This window comes from Amblyomma maculatum, chromosome 2, assembly GCF_055883805.1.
Source record: "Amblyomma maculatum isolate TAMU_Amacu chromosome 2, ASM5588380v1, whole genome shotgun sequence".
In the NCBI taxonomy this organism is placed as follows: Eukaryota; Metazoa; Arthropoda; class Arachnida; order Ixodida; family Ixodidae; genus Amblyomma; species Amblyomma maculatum.
Window position 1 is genome coordinate 104,356,426 of NC_139345.1, and position 16,193 is coordinate 104,372,618.

The 16,193-nt window shown below is 45.7% G+C and overlaps 1 protein-coding gene across 1 annotated transcript in view; it reads right to left on the reverse strand.

Annotated features, from left to right (window-relative positions):
- The window catches only part of LOC146199457 (solute carrier family 22 member 7-like), a 39,331-nt gene that overhangs the window by 8,889 nt on the left and 14,249 nt on the right, over nucleotides 1-16,193 (reverse strand). The window contains exons 5-7 of the mRNA XM_084594941.1: nucleotides 11,908-12,076; nucleotides 8,876-9,005; nucleotides 8,383-8,492 (exon numbers count right to left, since the gene is read on the reverse strand). Coding sequence (XP_084451067.1) covers nucleotides 8,383-8,492; nucleotides 8,876-9,005; nucleotides 11,908-12,076 — 409 coding nt within the window. The remainder of the gene's footprint in view (nucleotides 1-8,382; nucleotides 8,493-8,875; nucleotides 9,006-11,907; nucleotides 12,077-16,193) is intronic.

The window sequence follows — 16,193 nt, forward strand, 5'->3', positions numbered from 1 at the left end:
AAGTGACAAAGACACTATGTGTAACCCAGGAAAACCAAGCACTCAATAAAAAAAAAAAAAAAACAAAGATACACATCCAGATACACTGTACACAAGACGATTCTCAAAACGCTGAGCAGAAAAAAGTTGACCACCTCACACACGAAGTTCCAAACACTAATGCACCCCCAAACAGGCTTCATTTTGATTCCCGCTCCGCTATTCCCATCTTAGCATCTATCCTCTTTAAGGAAAAGTGCATGTGCTCTCATTCCCCCGTCTACTTTCCCCCTCCCTCATAACTTAACGAGATTGGAGGAGGTTTCCCTTAGAAGGATAAGAGCTGGGGCGGCCCTTACCTTGTCGGTAACATACCGATGGGAATCTCAAGCAGACATCGGACCCACCACATGCCCGAAGTGTTCCACACCAGGTGCAGAAATGGATGTTCGCCACCTGCTGTGGACTTGTGCAGGGACAAGGGCATCAATGATAAAGATTCTGCAGGAAGTGGGACTAACCGCAACAAGGGAAGAGGACTTTTCCAAATGGCTCACCGACAACAATAAGAGCAAGAGCTTTCTCCTGTTCCTTACGGACAATAATTTACACGGGTTTCTATAATATCCCCTATGGCAAGCTTGCGTAAAAAACAAATACAGTTCAAGGCCTATTGGGCTATTGGGCGTGCTCGAATACTTGCCACCTTGACATTTTAGTGACCTGGTGCGTTCACAGCGGCATATTCTTGCAGAAATTAATATAATATTAAAGAACGTTCAATATTCTAAACAAAAATTATAACACCACCAAAAAACACATATCTAAACGCCGCTAAAAATCCCGCAATACATTTTTGCCCGCATACCCACCTACCCCTCTTCCCCAGTGCAGGGTAGCAAACCAGTTCCTTTACCGGTTAACCTCCCTGCATTTCCTCCTCATCTTCCTCCTCCTCCTATATAGCGTAAAAACTTGTTAAATATGGCGCGAAAGCCACTAACTTGGCAACACTGTCTTTTTTTTTTTTTTTTATACTGCGCAAGTTTAGCGGGTTTGGGGTGATGCCGCAATCGACGCTTGACATTACCGTTATAACAGGTGTTTGCCTCATCGTTGAGGCAGTGTGCGCACCATGTGGTCGCAACACAGAAAATGAAAATTGCCACGAAATTGTGCCATCAGATAGCGCCACCGATTGATTCGCGTATACGTCCGACAGATGAAGCACTGGTATTTCATTGGCTAAGCTCGATATCCAGGTTCGGCAGTGTCGAACGGACGATCTTTCATCGCTCTCTATTGAACTTTATTAGAACAGCCAACCTTTTTCCTTTCATTTAATACCCCTTTAAATTTTTTTACATATTCCATTATGCCCTGAGGCAATAAACAACGTTATTTAAAAAAAATATCTCCTTGCAAGCAATCATGAAATGCAGCAATGTTGCGTGAAAAGAATTCCGTTGATTATGAAACTCTGAATAGATTTTCTTGTAATTTGTCGTTGTTTGAATAAACAAATGTACTCCGATATTCTTTATACCTCTATTTCGGCAATCATAATTAGATACCCGTATATTAGTGCTTACGCTGTATTGTATCTTCTGTTTTGGAAATATCGCAGCATTGGCTAATGATCTTCCTGTGTTTGTACTTCGCCTCTGTGTATATATATAGTATTAAGGGCGATAGCCTTTATTGACACATGGGCCGCGAAAATGTTCAAGAGATGTCCAACTGACACCGGGAAATGAACCACTCTCCTTCGATCCTCAGCCGAGTACGCTAACGACTACTCCACGCTAGGCTAGTGAGAATCCGATCGCAACCCTCCTTGTTTAGCATGATAATGATAGCAGCGATGACAGTGACTATGCAGTTAGTTATAATAATAGTAAGGATAAAAATGACGCTGCCGTTAGTGCCAATAGTGGCAGTAGCGATGACAATGACAATTAGTTAATACGCAGAGGTGGGCATTTGACCTCAAAAAGTGCAACCTCACCTCAACCTCAATAAAAATTTCCTGACCTCACTCAACCTCAACCTCACGCTTTGAGGTTGAGGTTTGACCAGGTGACCTCACCTCAATTTTTCTGATGCCACCACCGACCTCACTCAACCTCACCTCAAACTCAAACTGTGAGTTTGAGGTCGGTCGCTCGACCTCAAAAAAAGAAAAAAAAAAGAAAAGGTTTTTCACTTGAGAACACTAACTATAAAACGTCATGGCACAAGTCCTGTGCGGTGACACGCCAGAATGACGACATAAATTTTAAACAACATTGAATATGATGAGGCTTACTTGTAAAGTAAAAAAATTGAAATGAACATTTGCCAGCGGGGCTACTGATTCATAGCAGGCTGACCTAATAACGGCAGTATAATTATAGTCAGTTTCAACTCTTCAAATTTTATTTTTATTTGTTTTGATATGGTGACTTTTGACCTAATTCCCGCTGTAATGCTTGTGTGTCCTTGGCGCTGCTGGATGCGAACCCCCGAAGGTCAGCAGTGAAACGTCGCACATATCTATGACCGTCAAATAGTGTTTCCTCATGACAAGCAAGTCATAATTTCTTGGTGAAGACATTGTCCTGCGATTTGAAATCGAATCGGAGGACAAAATCACAAGCAATCTAATGTTTCTTCAGTGTTACGTCTCTGTTACAAAAAAAAAAAAAAAAAGTAGATCGACCACTTACGTATATATGGAAGTTGTAGTACCATAACATTCTTTTATCAAATGGACTTCTGACGTGGGACTTATCACAAGAGGCGGACAGAACAAAATGTTGCCATATGCAGAGACGCTTAGTTACGAAAAGGTAAAGCGTGCTTGACTTTTGACATTGCGCTATTTTCGATAATCCTGACGAGTGGGTTGTGCTGTAGAGAACAAACGCCGTGACAAATTGTTGGAAAGATTACCCTCCCTTCTAGTTATAATAACTAACGGTGAATTTTCAGCCCCAAAACATTCCTTTTATCATTGATGTAAGTTAAAGAAATAATACGTTGGATTAGGGATAACGCGCACATTACCGTGAGATGCCGAGAGAAGCTCAAAAGCTGGTTTCCTTGTCCGCACAGTTTCTTGTCGCAGTGAATGCATTCCAAGTTTACAGTGCTTTTCGTTTCTTTTGCGTGGCTATTGTGACGGAAATGGCCTTAGATGTCTTTTTTCAATTCGACAACTGCGCGCGCGCTATATCTGCCATAACCATACCTGCCATAACCGCAACCATGTCATGCACCCTCGACGCCGAACGCAACAATGCCATAGACCTCGAAGAAGAAGGGCAGACCTCAGCTGGAAAGGGCAGAAACTTCCGTCATAAATTACAGCAAGTCGCCGACCACGGCATGGCTGCGTGTCTTCGCTTGAAAAAGACGGCCACGGTAAATGGCGAAGAACACAGCATGTTGTTTAGATGCTGCCTTTTTTTTTTTTTTTTTGATGATTTCGGGTGGTTCACCGACGCCGTTTGGGGGCGACTTCCAAGCAGACGTTCGAGGAACGATTGGTGTCGATGAGAACGTGGGGCTGAGACACCAGCTTCTAGTCGCGGCGAGAGAACCACGCCCACTGGGAGAAGGAAGCGCGAACACTTAACCCATGCTACGGGAGTTGTTTCGTTTTTCTTCGACTGCAAAATATTCGTCAAGAGAGGAAGACTAGCGGGTGGTGAGCAGGGTGGCAACGCGTCTACACGGAGGAAGAGCGGAGTTTGAACACTGACTAGCGTGTCCCTCCTGCGAAACGATAGGATGGCTGCATGGTCGACAAGCGACAGAAGTCCACGCAGCCGCCGCGGTGTTCCGAGAAGCGAGAAGGGCCTGTCTTGATATTTCTTTAGACCAACAGGAATATGCCAGTCGGAGGTATAGCGCACAACCAAAATCTAAAGAAGCAAAAAAAGAAAAAGAAAGGAAAAGAATGTTGCGAGAGGAAAAATCTGAGAATTGACTGTTCTGATTCTTTTTGTCTTTTTTTTTTTTCGTAGGCGGAGGGGGAGGTAGGGGGGGAAGGGGGAAGGGTGACAATTGGCCGTACCGCAGAAAAACGGCCGGTTGTGAGTAAACGCGGGTGCACAAACGCGAGAGGGGGCACTGGTAAGTGACCACACATAACGAGAATAAGAAGTGAGGAAAAATAGGGGTGGTGCAAGCGTACTGAAAAACTAAAGAGAAGAGGAGACGCAGATCACTCGCGCATTCACACGCTCGAGCACCACGCGCGGACACATCTCGCTCTCTCGCCCACACTGCCACTGTCCTTGTAACTCTCGGCCCCGTTGACAGAAACGCACTTAAAAATACCTAAAACTCACAAACTCCCAGAGGCGCGCGTATGTGCAGTGGCTTACTTTCCAAGAAATGCCGAGGGGTTCCCGGGTCCGCGCTTTGTCCGCAAATTGAGATCGGACACCGGCTGCGGAACCGAAAGAGCAGAAGCGAGCTTACGAACAAAAGGCGCGCCCGCCACTAGCTGCAAGCTGTAAAAACGGAAGGGAGGCTCTCGATAAACAAACATGTAAATGAAAAAGGCGCAAGCTCATGTAGGGTATGAGAAAGGAATGACTGCAAGCAGTCGTCAGTCACATGTCTGTTATTCAATTATTCTTCGAGAAGGGCACATTAAATTTCTCTTTTTATATATGTAAGGGTTAATTTAATGTCTAGTGACTAATAATAATAATAATAATAATAATAATAATAATAATAATAATAAAAAAGTTAATTGCACTGATACAACTACGAACCGTCCTATTGCTTTCTTTCGTCTTAACTCGTACCATATACAATAGCAAAAGCAGATTTTATTTACTAAAATACAGTCTTCGTGGGGTGACTTCTCGTCAAGCCATTTATCTCTCGTCTCTTCTGCATCCTTGTTCTTTCCATATGCCTCTCTGAAACCTCCTCTCTCGTGCCATCCTTACCAAGCAATTCCTTGGTTGCTGGATCTTGCGCTTCCCTCTTTTCTACTTAATAAGGCGGAAACTTGGGCGAGTTGGAAAGCATTTGAACTCATCTTTTCTAGCGCTTCTTTAACACACAAGGGACATTAGATGAAGGAGGAACACATAAGAACAGGACGGACTAGCTTTTTTTTTTTCCGAGAAGCCGACACACCCACGTAGGTCTGGAAACCCTTCGAGTTTGCGCAGACTTTCTTTACTTCCCAAACTCGCTCGGAATGGTGGCGGGATCTTGTTTCACCTTCTTTCGAGTCTGCAGCCGTCCGACCCCACTCGTTTGCCGCGCTGCACTTTACGCCTCCCCCCCCCCCCCCCCCCCGTCCTTTTTTTTCGTGTCGAACGCAAACGCACAGACGCAAACTGTTATGGCGATTTCCACTGGTCGATCGGAGCTGGGCGTCCGAGTCGACCTAAAGCGCTACAGAGCGAATCAGCCTTGGTCGACCAGCGGAACGTGTAGAGCGCGCGGCGGAAGTAAAGCTGAGCCGGTTTCGAAAGTTGTAGCCGCATCCCAGAGCCAAAATGTTTGCGGTTGATAAATAGGCAGGAGTGCGGCCCTCAACAACTTGCTTTCTCATTTTTTTTTTTTAACGCTGTAGACGTTTTTCGATAGACGCACTTCGACATATTCGCGCAAAAAACGATGACATCCAGCGTCCTCTGCCGATGTCGCTGAAACGGTCAAAAACAGCCAAAAGAATCCAGCAGCATCCGGAAGTGACCGCGTCAGCGACTAGGACTTCCGGCGAGATCCGACTTCGGTCGGCGGATCGAGCTGGAGCGTCCCGAGTTGCCCCAAACGACCAGCGGAATACGCGCAACCTATCTTGGTCGACCAGTGGAAATCGAAATCGTCGTCCCGGAGCAAGAAAACGTGCTCCGTAGCGACCAGTGGAAATCGCCATTAGTTACGTGCGCGTTGGTAGCCAAAAGAGTGCACACGACAGGCATTATGAAAGGTGTTTTGCCGGCTATTTTATCGCTGTGGGAAACAATAATTTCGACCTCACAAGCCGACCTCACTAAGTTACGACCTCACTCAACCTCAAACTCACGCATGAGGTTGAGGTCTCATTTGCTGACCTCACTCAAAAATATTTCAGGTATTGCAGACCTCACCTCAACCTCACCTCACTCCGTGAGGTTGAGGTCATTTTGAGGTTGAGGTTGACCTCATGAGGTCGAAATCTCATGAGGTTGCCCACCTCTAGTGGTGACGCTCTGCGATTGGTCGAGACCTTCATGACGTCATCCCGTCTTGACCAATCAGAGCCGCCACAAAAGCGTGACACTTTTGCTGACGACTTTCGCCTTAAAAGATCCCAAGCTACTTTATTACATCGCATTAACACGAGCCCTGCTCCTACGTACCCCTGCGTGGATCTATAATACGGGCCTGGCATCATCCCTGCTGTGTTTCACATGTGTTCAGTGTGCGCGGATATATAGAGCATTATCTTGGGTGCAGTCTAGTGTACATCGCAGAAAGGCGGCCGTTGTTTGCTTCCCTCAAGAAGACGGGAGCCCTTCACAGTTCGCACCGGTACATTGTCTACCGGCACAGAGGCTGGTCATGGAGAAAGTAGCTTTTACGCCTGTTTTTAATGTCTCTCTAGGACTCGAACCTGGATTCCAGACGGTCACCGTAAGAGTGACTATTAACTATCCAGTGTAATTGCAGGTCAGGTCGGTCTCAGGGATGTGCCTGACTTGAGGACCCTGCTTAAAATGCAAATGTCACTACGGTGAAGCAACTGCTGGCAGAATCAGCAAGACTAACCTCACGTATAGCTATAGTTACAACAACAACTACCTTTGCCTAATAATCGCTTCAATAAACTGCAGAGAATGCATGATCACACTGGACACATGGCTTACTCTTTAATTTCACTTGTTAAATACCGTGCCTTTATTCATGTCACGCGTATGCATATATGTTTTGAAACGGGTATCTGCCACATTCCACTAGGCCTCATGGAAGCCATGGAGGAGCTACACTCAATACATTTGACAACAATCAGATGAAGTGCATTCAATAAGTACTTTCTTGTGGGCGAGTTGGTTCATATTATTAAAAGGAAATAAAAAGAAAAAAAGCGCTCTGTCCTGCCGTCACGCCTCTTTCTTCTACTTATTGCGCAAGTTTATTTTCTTTTGCGAAGTGCATTCGTAACCAGCCAACTATGAGCGTCTGATGTAGCGGCGTTGAGAGAGAAATAAAAAGTAATAAAGCGAATGGCGTCATAGTTACGTTAATAATGAAACTTCGCCCAGTTTGGCCGATAGGTATGTGTCCAGCTTTAAGTGCTCTATGAATCACAAGAATACAAGGTCACGGCCACTGCAATGAGGGCGAAAGGTAAATGTTGACGTCCGACAGCTCCGCTAGTGTAAAATGCGTTCGTAGGTTTTTTATTTTGATGTACAATTTTTAAGTCCTGTCCTTCATCGTGAAATGCCTACTGCACTGTTTCTGAAAAGCCTTGCATGAATTCTTTGATTCATTGAATTAGCTCACACATTTCAGCTCGAAAAGAAATGTCTGCTGCTGAACTAACTTCTGAAGACCCGTTTTCTGCTGAGCGATTTATCAGGTCACACTGTTTCAACGTGTTCCTTTCTATAATATATGTACATCTTAAGATCTTTCTACAAGGAGAGCGAGGCGTCCGATTATTCGTTTCTTCACAAATTCTTAACCTATTTGAGCATTTTAATATAATTTATGTTTGTGCTCATATACTGCAGCCATGACAGCTGGAAGGTACGGAATTTTCACCGTGCGCTCTTGACGAAAATGCTTATTTTCAGCATGCATTATTTGCGTCCTCTCAGGTTGTTTTTCAGGCTTGTTGAAGTTCTCGTCTGAAAATTATTTGGAGCTTCTTGTAGATGCCCGGAAAGCTCCAATTTAAGCTTTCTCGTCTTCCATGAATTATAAATTAAAGTATTAGAGTTAGCGAATTTCATAGAAAATGAGGTGCGAAAGAATAATCGTAGTACACCGGGTAGTATCCAACCATACCAGACTTACTTTACGCTGTAACAACACGCATTACTGCTAAGGCTTGTGGAAATAATAAAAAAAAAAAAAACATTCATGCATAAGACAAACAAGATGGAGATTTATTTGACAGGCACCGTTGTTGTAATTTCCAGCTAGGTGAAAGTATATTGCACGTATTCGGAGCACGTCGGTATGATCTGTTATGGCGCAGCTAATGGTCTAGCTTAATTATCAGTTGTGTTTCGGGGAAATCTGCACAGCCCCTCAAACAAACTATACCGCACGTATCGTGATGTTGGAGCGGTTATGACCGGAAATTCGTTTTTTGTTTCATTGAGGATTTCACCTTAGAAGCTTAGCCCAAACTTATCCGCAACAAGTGAGCAGAATTCAAACCGAGGCTCGTACCACGTAGCATAGATTAACAGCGTCATCCTGCGGAGCCGAGGGCGCTTGAGCATGGCTGTCGTGCTTTCGCAGTAGCTTAGGAGCTCTGCATTGGACATCTTGTCTCCACCCTGCGAAAGTGAGCCTACGTTGTAAATTTGCGCCAGTGGTCTCTTCAAATCTGCACATCGTAGCTAATTTGCCGGCCTGGTACAAGCGAACAAGTAGAATCAATGAAGAACATATTTTCTGGCACACTGTGTTACACAAGTTTCGTAAATAGCCACACGATTTCCGCACATAGTACAGGTATTTTTATAGCAATGGATAAGAATAAGATGCAGGACAGATAAAGCAAGAACTTTAAGAGTTTGGGCATTGTTAAAAGCTCCTTACAAGTCAGTGCACTTAGATACTTTGTTAATGCATTTCGAATTCCTACGATCAGAGCTTAAATTGAACAATCTTCATTGTTTCCCTGCCAAGCTTACGAGTACATGTGTGACACACTCACAAGCAATAGCTCCAGCATTTCTTCTTTCGAGACGCTTCTACCGTTCCTTAAGGCTAAACGTTGTAGGTGATGGACAGCCTCGGAAGTGCGGCCAACTGAAAGTAGCCAACTTGACGACTCGGGAATCCATCTGCGACCAACAAATGCGTGTAATCGTATGTTATATTGGAATTTTCTATAGACGGTTTTCTTCAGCACATCTTCGCAACTGGGCTGTGAAGTCTATGGCAGAATAACAATTCGTCTGGTCAGGTATTACGGTGAAACAAAGCAAATAACAGTCTGTGGGGTAAAATATTGATAGCGCTTAGAATAATCATATCTGAGTACGAAACAGGGATAACGACGGAGTAACTGAAGAAACGGACAGCGCAGGCCGCTAGGCCTAGCGCGTTGACTGTGCACTGTCAAGAACCCCTTGCAACATCATTAACCGCTCATTTAGTCCGTGTGGAAAAAGGGGCAACGTCCTTTGAAATCTACGGTCGCTTTGAGTCTCGTTGACAGGAAGCGGGCGTGGAAGGCACTTTGGAGAGGTGAAAGATTTTTCGATGCCATATGAAATTCGCCAGCAAGAAAGCTTCGTGACAAGCAGTGAAAGTGTCTGCCTAGCTGAAACTCTTACTCCTTCTAAAGATGCAAGAAGGGCAAAGCGGCCGATGTACGGGGCAGCAGGCCTGTGTGATGAACAGGAAATCGCACTGCTACTCGATAGCCAGTGAGCTCGCACCATAGCCCGTGTACCAGCCGTCTCGGCATTTCGTATATGCACTGCTTACAAGAACGAAACGAACAATCATTTCACTGTCTCTTTACTGGTTTGGCCCGCAAAGAAGAGCGACGTAATTGGGCCGCCAAAATGTACACCAGACGAAGGGCACAAGCAACCATGCACTATATGGTCCGCACAACACTGCTTTAGGCATGGTTTCTCTACCATAGTACAGTTAGTAGAAATTGTTCATGTTTTCGCTTCAGCTATTAATAATTGTAGTGAAACTGATGCGATATTCCTCGACTTTGTCAAAGCGTTCCATAAAATATCGCACTCTGATAAAAAAAATTAAACTTATTTGTGATTCGATACAGACATACATTTCACCTGTAAATCAGTGTGTGGTCTTAAACGAAGTTCAATTCCAAATATTATCATTTAGTCCTGTGTTCCACAGGGCTCAGTACTAGGCCCCCTGCTCTTTTTACTACTCATGATGGACGAAAATGCAAAATTAGGCTCTTGTGGACGATTATATCTTATACAGGGTTACTAACTCCAAGGATGACCAGGTAGAACTTACCAACGAACTAGAGAGGCTATTTGACTGGTTTCGCACATGGCAGATATCGGTGAACTACAAAAAAGCATCGTCATGTCGGTGCCTATAAAAGCAACTGTTATTCTTGGCACCGACCACAAGTATCTGAGATTTTATTTTTCCATTAATCTGCACTGGCCCTACCATATCTCATTTATTACAAATAGTGCAATCGGTAAACTACAGTCTCTAAAACGTACTATTCGACACACCTCCTGCAGCAGAAAGATTGTCGCATAAATTTTTTATACCTCCGATTATTCGATGTGCCAATAAAATTTAGGATCCGTTTAATGCAATCAATGCTGATAAACTAAAAAGTATACAAAGCAAGGCAGTAAAATTTTTCAATCAATATGGCGTAACGCCTCTTTCTAACCTGGTTGAAAGAGTTGGCCTTGTATCCACCGAAGGAACAGAATATCACGTCTGAGTTTCATGTTCCAACTATGGCCATATATAGAGCAGCACTTCCAAGTATATTTCGTTTCCCTCGAGTTACCCCACTGAAAATAAGGCCAACGTTACCTTACTTTCCATTCATTGCAAGAATGACGTATACAAATATTCATTCTTTCCGCGTGCTACGGTAAACTGGAACCATCTTGATGAATCTGTTGAATTCCTGAACAAGTTTGAAAAATTTGTTGCTGCGATTATAATATTGATATATGTTTCTTTTCAAGGTGATGCTGGATGATTACTGCATTGTACGATTGTTTTGGTTCTGTTGTCGTGACTGTTGCTTTATTATCTGGTCTTGCAGCACAGTATGGTCACTTATGGTCATGTTTGGTTCATTTTCCTCTTCCTGGATATTTTTATGGTGGTTCCCACTCTGCCGAAACCCCTCAGTGATAAGCAGTATTGTAATTATTATGTATGTATAATATGTATGGAGGCCTCCACTAGGGCGCCTCTCTTAGCCAGAGTCGCTCTGGAATGTTAAGCCCTACAAACCAAACATCTGTTTTATTGGTTGTCGTCGGGATCGCTAGGTTGATCTGTCATTCCTCACACACATACAGCGTGGAAGGTAACATGGGGTAGACTACAAATTCCTCTTTAATACGAGCTCTTAGAAAAATTTAATTGGCGGAACTACTGAGGTGTATTGGTTGCTACGATCAGTTCAGCTAGACTAAACCAGAAGAGTCCTTTCGTGCTCTCGTGAGACATGAAAACAATGAACTGATTCAAAGGGCTGGGAAGCAGCCAGTTCCAAGGCTACCCACTAATACGACGTATGAATCTTGATTTGGTTCGGTTTGTAACGACTCAGGCTATGAAAGACGCCGTAGTAAAAGGCTCCAGCAATTTCAACCAACTGCAGTTCATTAATGTGCACTAACGTCGCACAGTACACGGGCGCCTTGCTTTTCGAATCCATCGAAAAGTGGCTGCCGCTGCCGGGATATACTATTTAGTGCCGCGTCCTTGGGTTCAGTAGTCCAGCGTCGTAACCAGTGAGCCACTAAGACTGGTCTTTTGAAAAGTCAAGTCGCAACACCTATAGCAAGGCTCTCGGAGAAGCGGGTTTGAATGGGACGATGAAGTGGGCGTCGGATAAAAAAAAAATCAACAGCCTTTTCCTGTGCTACTAGCACGAACCAGTCCCCAATATGGCAGAGCCCTTCAACAACTTTTTGAAGGTCTATATTTTGTCGTCGGAATAGCGTCGCCTAATACGTTTCCTGATGCCACCAGGGTACTCACACTAAGCAGAGGAGCAGGAGAGCATCGGCAATGACGGCCGCGTACAGCAGGGATCGCCAGCTCTGCGTCAGGTAGCCGTACCACGGGGCCACGCTGCACAGCAAGCCCCAAGCAGAGACCCACACGAAGGACACCAGTGTCCTTCTCTGAGATACCGTGTACTCGATCGCTGCATTGTGCACACACATTGGGCCGCTCTGTAAACGCTCAAGTAATAGTTATGGACAGTATTGCCAGTTTACTCTGAGAGAAAGCGGTGAATGTATGGGCCCTTGGTCAAGCCACACAAACTTAGGCCGCAGCAAGCCCTCATTCTGAAAACTAAAGTCGGATGATGAAGCGTAAAACTGATGTATGCAACCAAAATTATCATTCTTACACTGGGCCCTTGGATCCCGAGTCGGACAAGCTGCCGTCATTTTCTTGTGCTGCGAGTGCGCGTTGTTTTTTCTCATCGACATGGACGCAGTGCACGCGCGGCTAGTGCCTTTCTTTCAAACAGGGCGCTGTGCATACCGAGCGCTGTGCAGATTGATTGATTGATTGATTGATTGATTGATTGATTGATTGATTGATTGATTGATTGATTGATTGATTGATTTGGTGGGTGCGTATGTGGATGGATGAATGTATGTAATGTATGTATGTAATGTACGAACGTACGTACGTACGTACGTACGTATGTATGTATGTATGTATGTATGTATGTATGTATGTATGTATGTATGTATGTATGTATGTATGTATGTATGTATGTATGTATGTATGTATGTATGTATGTATGTATGTATGTATGTATGTATGTATGTATGTATGTATGTATGTATGTATGTATGTACGGACGGACGGACGGACGGATGGATGGATGGATGGATGGATGGACGGACGGACGGACGGACGGACGGACGGACGGATATAACATATAAGGCGAAATCATTTATTGTCTGACACTCGCGGCTATGACCTTGTCCTTCCGGCCACGAAAATTATCACACTTCTTTGCGAAATTCCGCGGAATTCTGCGATATTGTGATATCCCCACCTCTTCTTTCCCCGTCTCTACCGTGAGGAAGATAGTTAAAAACTTCCAGGGGGCACTTCGGACCACTAAAGTGCGAGGAAACGAAAGCGTCTGTTGCGCGTTGGTCCGAAGCTCCCCACTACGGCACCTCTCTCCCACCGTCCTCCTTTTTTGTACGGCTCAGTTAAGGCGCCTGCGGAGGAGATACTGCACCTTTTCTTTCCTGTAATAATTAATAATAATAATTGGTTCACAGGAAGGAAAAGGCGCAATATCTGTCACACTTGCTCTGTGGACACCTGAACCGCACCGTAAGGGAAGGGATGAGGGTGGGAGTGAAAGTGGAAAGAGATAAAGGGGAGCCGTAGTGGAGGGCTACGGAGTAATTTCGACCACCTGGGGATCTTTAACGCGCGCTGACATGTTGTTGTTGTTTCACAGCACACGGACGCCACTTCGTTTCGCCTCCATCGAAACGCAGCCGCCGTGAACCCGGGAACTCCGGACAGTAGTCGGGCGTCTTACCACTGCACCATCCCGGCGGTGCTTCTTTCCTGTACACCAATTTTAAATGCCGTCATGCCTGTTGTATTGTGTCTGTTGTTGTTGTTGCTACTGTAGGAAGAAAGAAAATAAAATGCACTGGCCTGCTACTGGCTCTGTAGCTGAGCCATCTCCGCTGCCTCGGGCGGACAGACCTCGTGCGGACAGAAGAGAAAATCCAAGGATGCGGGATCGAATCCTGCCCTCGGCGGCCGCTTCCCGATTGAGGTGAAGAGCAAGGCGCCCGTGTGCGGTGCGATGTCAGTGAACGTTAAAGAACCCCAGGTGGTCAAAATTTCCGGAGCCCTCCACTACGGCGTCTCTCATAGCCTAAGTCGCTTTGGGACGTTAAACCCCACAAACCAAACCAGAAGAAAAAACAGATAAGACAGAAAGAAAAAATTACAAGGGTTCAACGCTGCTGAACCAAATATTGAGCGAAAGCATTAGCTGCGGTTGACCGAGCGTTCTTCTTCTTCTCTTTTTCTTCTTCCTCAGCCCACATATAAGCCCCGCTTTAACCAAGCCGTATGAACGTGCCTTATACCCGTGTTACACGGGCAATTTCAACTGCCGTTCAGTTAAATCACAGTTCAGCGTTTCAACTGACGTTGAACTGAACGGTAGTCGACTGTAGTTACACGGAACATATCGCGAACCTCAGTTGACCCCCAGAATCACGTGATCCTGCACATGCAAGCAATTCTTACTAAAGAAAGTGCTTTATTTTTCATATATAAATTACTTTGTACAACATTTGCACACTTTATATTATTAAATTGCACATTTGGCACGCGTTTTCGTTTTCGAATATGGAACAAATGAACTCGACACAAAGCCAAGTCAATCCATTTAAGGTGCGTCTGGCTTCGCTGCTTAATCGTCGTTTTTTGATGCCGCTTCGCGCGCTTGTGTTTTGACACTCGTTTGAGTATTTAAAGTTGCAGGCTGGGACTTGCGTTAGCTAAGGCAGCAACCTTTCATGTGATTTTAGAACGCACATCGGTTGGAAATGCCGCCGACTCGGTCGATGCGGCGCGTCCGCTGACAGCCACCTTGTCAGTTGACTGGTTCAACTGGGACCGCCGACCTCAGATGAACTGAACCGCAGTTGAGATTTCAACTGCAGTTGGCGCTGCCATGTAATATCGCTAACTGCCGTTCAGTTCAACTGACCGCCAACTGAACTGCCGTTGAAAACGCCCGTGTAACAGGGGTATTAGTGGCCTATAGGTTTAACGTGAATGCCAGGATCCTAGCAGGCTGATTCTGACATAACTGTCCCATGTGAAACGAGAGACAAAGTTGGCAGCTCCTGCCAGCCCACATCCTAGTGTCACATGGGGTGTGACGTCACAGTGTCACCTGGGTAAGACGTACGGGTCTACCGCCACGCTACGCTGAAGGCTCAAAACCTAGAGTGGTATTGCTTTCGCAATAAAAAAAGAAAAAGACGCGCGTCGCAACAGCCGTCGTCCACCACCAAAGTGGTGGCGGGTGCAATGACGGCCTACAACAGATACGACAGTGGTGGCAGGCTAGCTCCCGAAGCAAGCAACGGTGACCTACCAGTTCCAGCCTGGTAGGGCCAGGAGCAGCCACCTCCCCAAGCGCGTCTGCTTCTATATCCGGTGTGGTGCAGCATTCGAGGAAGAGACAAATGAAAAGCGCCACGCGAACACCTGGATCTAACGGCCGTCGGAGTCAGCATCATATATGCGTTTGTTGGTTGGTTATACAACTTTTAATTCCATCGGAAACGGGGAGTCGTGCGCCCGCGGATTAGAGGCTGGCAGGTAGCCCTTGGCTTCTTGCGGCCTCTTCCGCCAGATGGACGGTGCGGTGCTGGATCGCAGGGTCCGCGCTTCGCAGCAGGGTATCCCAGGCTTCTCTACTTGTAATATTTCGCCCTATTCCTGGAGATTGTGGGCACTCCCAAATTATGTGGTCGAGGGTCCCTCTCGCCCCACAGTGTTTGCAGAGATCATTGTCCCTAAAGTCTGGTAGCGCGTGAAACGCCCAGACCGGGTTCATGAACGTATTAGTTTGTAGCCGCCTCCACGCGACAGCTTCTCTATTATTTAGTCTAACATCTGGCGGGGGTACCAGTCTACGTCCCAATTTATAATGGTCGATGATTTCCCCGTAATTTTGCAGACGCTCGTCGTATGCCCAGTGTTCGGGGTGCTCGACGGCTACCCGGAAGTAGAGAGCTCGGGCTAGCTCGTGAGCCGCCTCGTTACCAGGGACGGCAGCGTGAGTGGGTGTCCAAATTAACTGAATTTTCCTATTTATTGTTCTTTGGGTGAGGATTTCGGCCGCCTCCGGCGATATGCTCCCCTTCCCAAAATTTTGAATGGCAGTTTTGCTGTCGCTAATTATGAACGTGGCTTCTGTTCCTACGCAAGCTAGCGCTATCGCAACTTCCTCCGCAGTCTCTATGTTGCGACCTCTGATGGCTGCCGCGGATACCGCTGCCCCTCCGCCATCGACTACCGAAGCTACCGCCGCACCTGTACTGCCACTTGCCGCATCAACGTAGACTACTTCCTTTGCTCCCATGTTCTTGAACCGTCGCTGTAGAGCTTCAGCTCGCTTGGCCCTTCTTTCGACATTAAATTCTGGATGCATATTCCTAGGGAAGGGGGGGACTACCAAGGCATTCCTGATTTCACTATTAATTGTGACTTTTTTTTGAACTCCCCTGTCTGGGTTGAGGCCT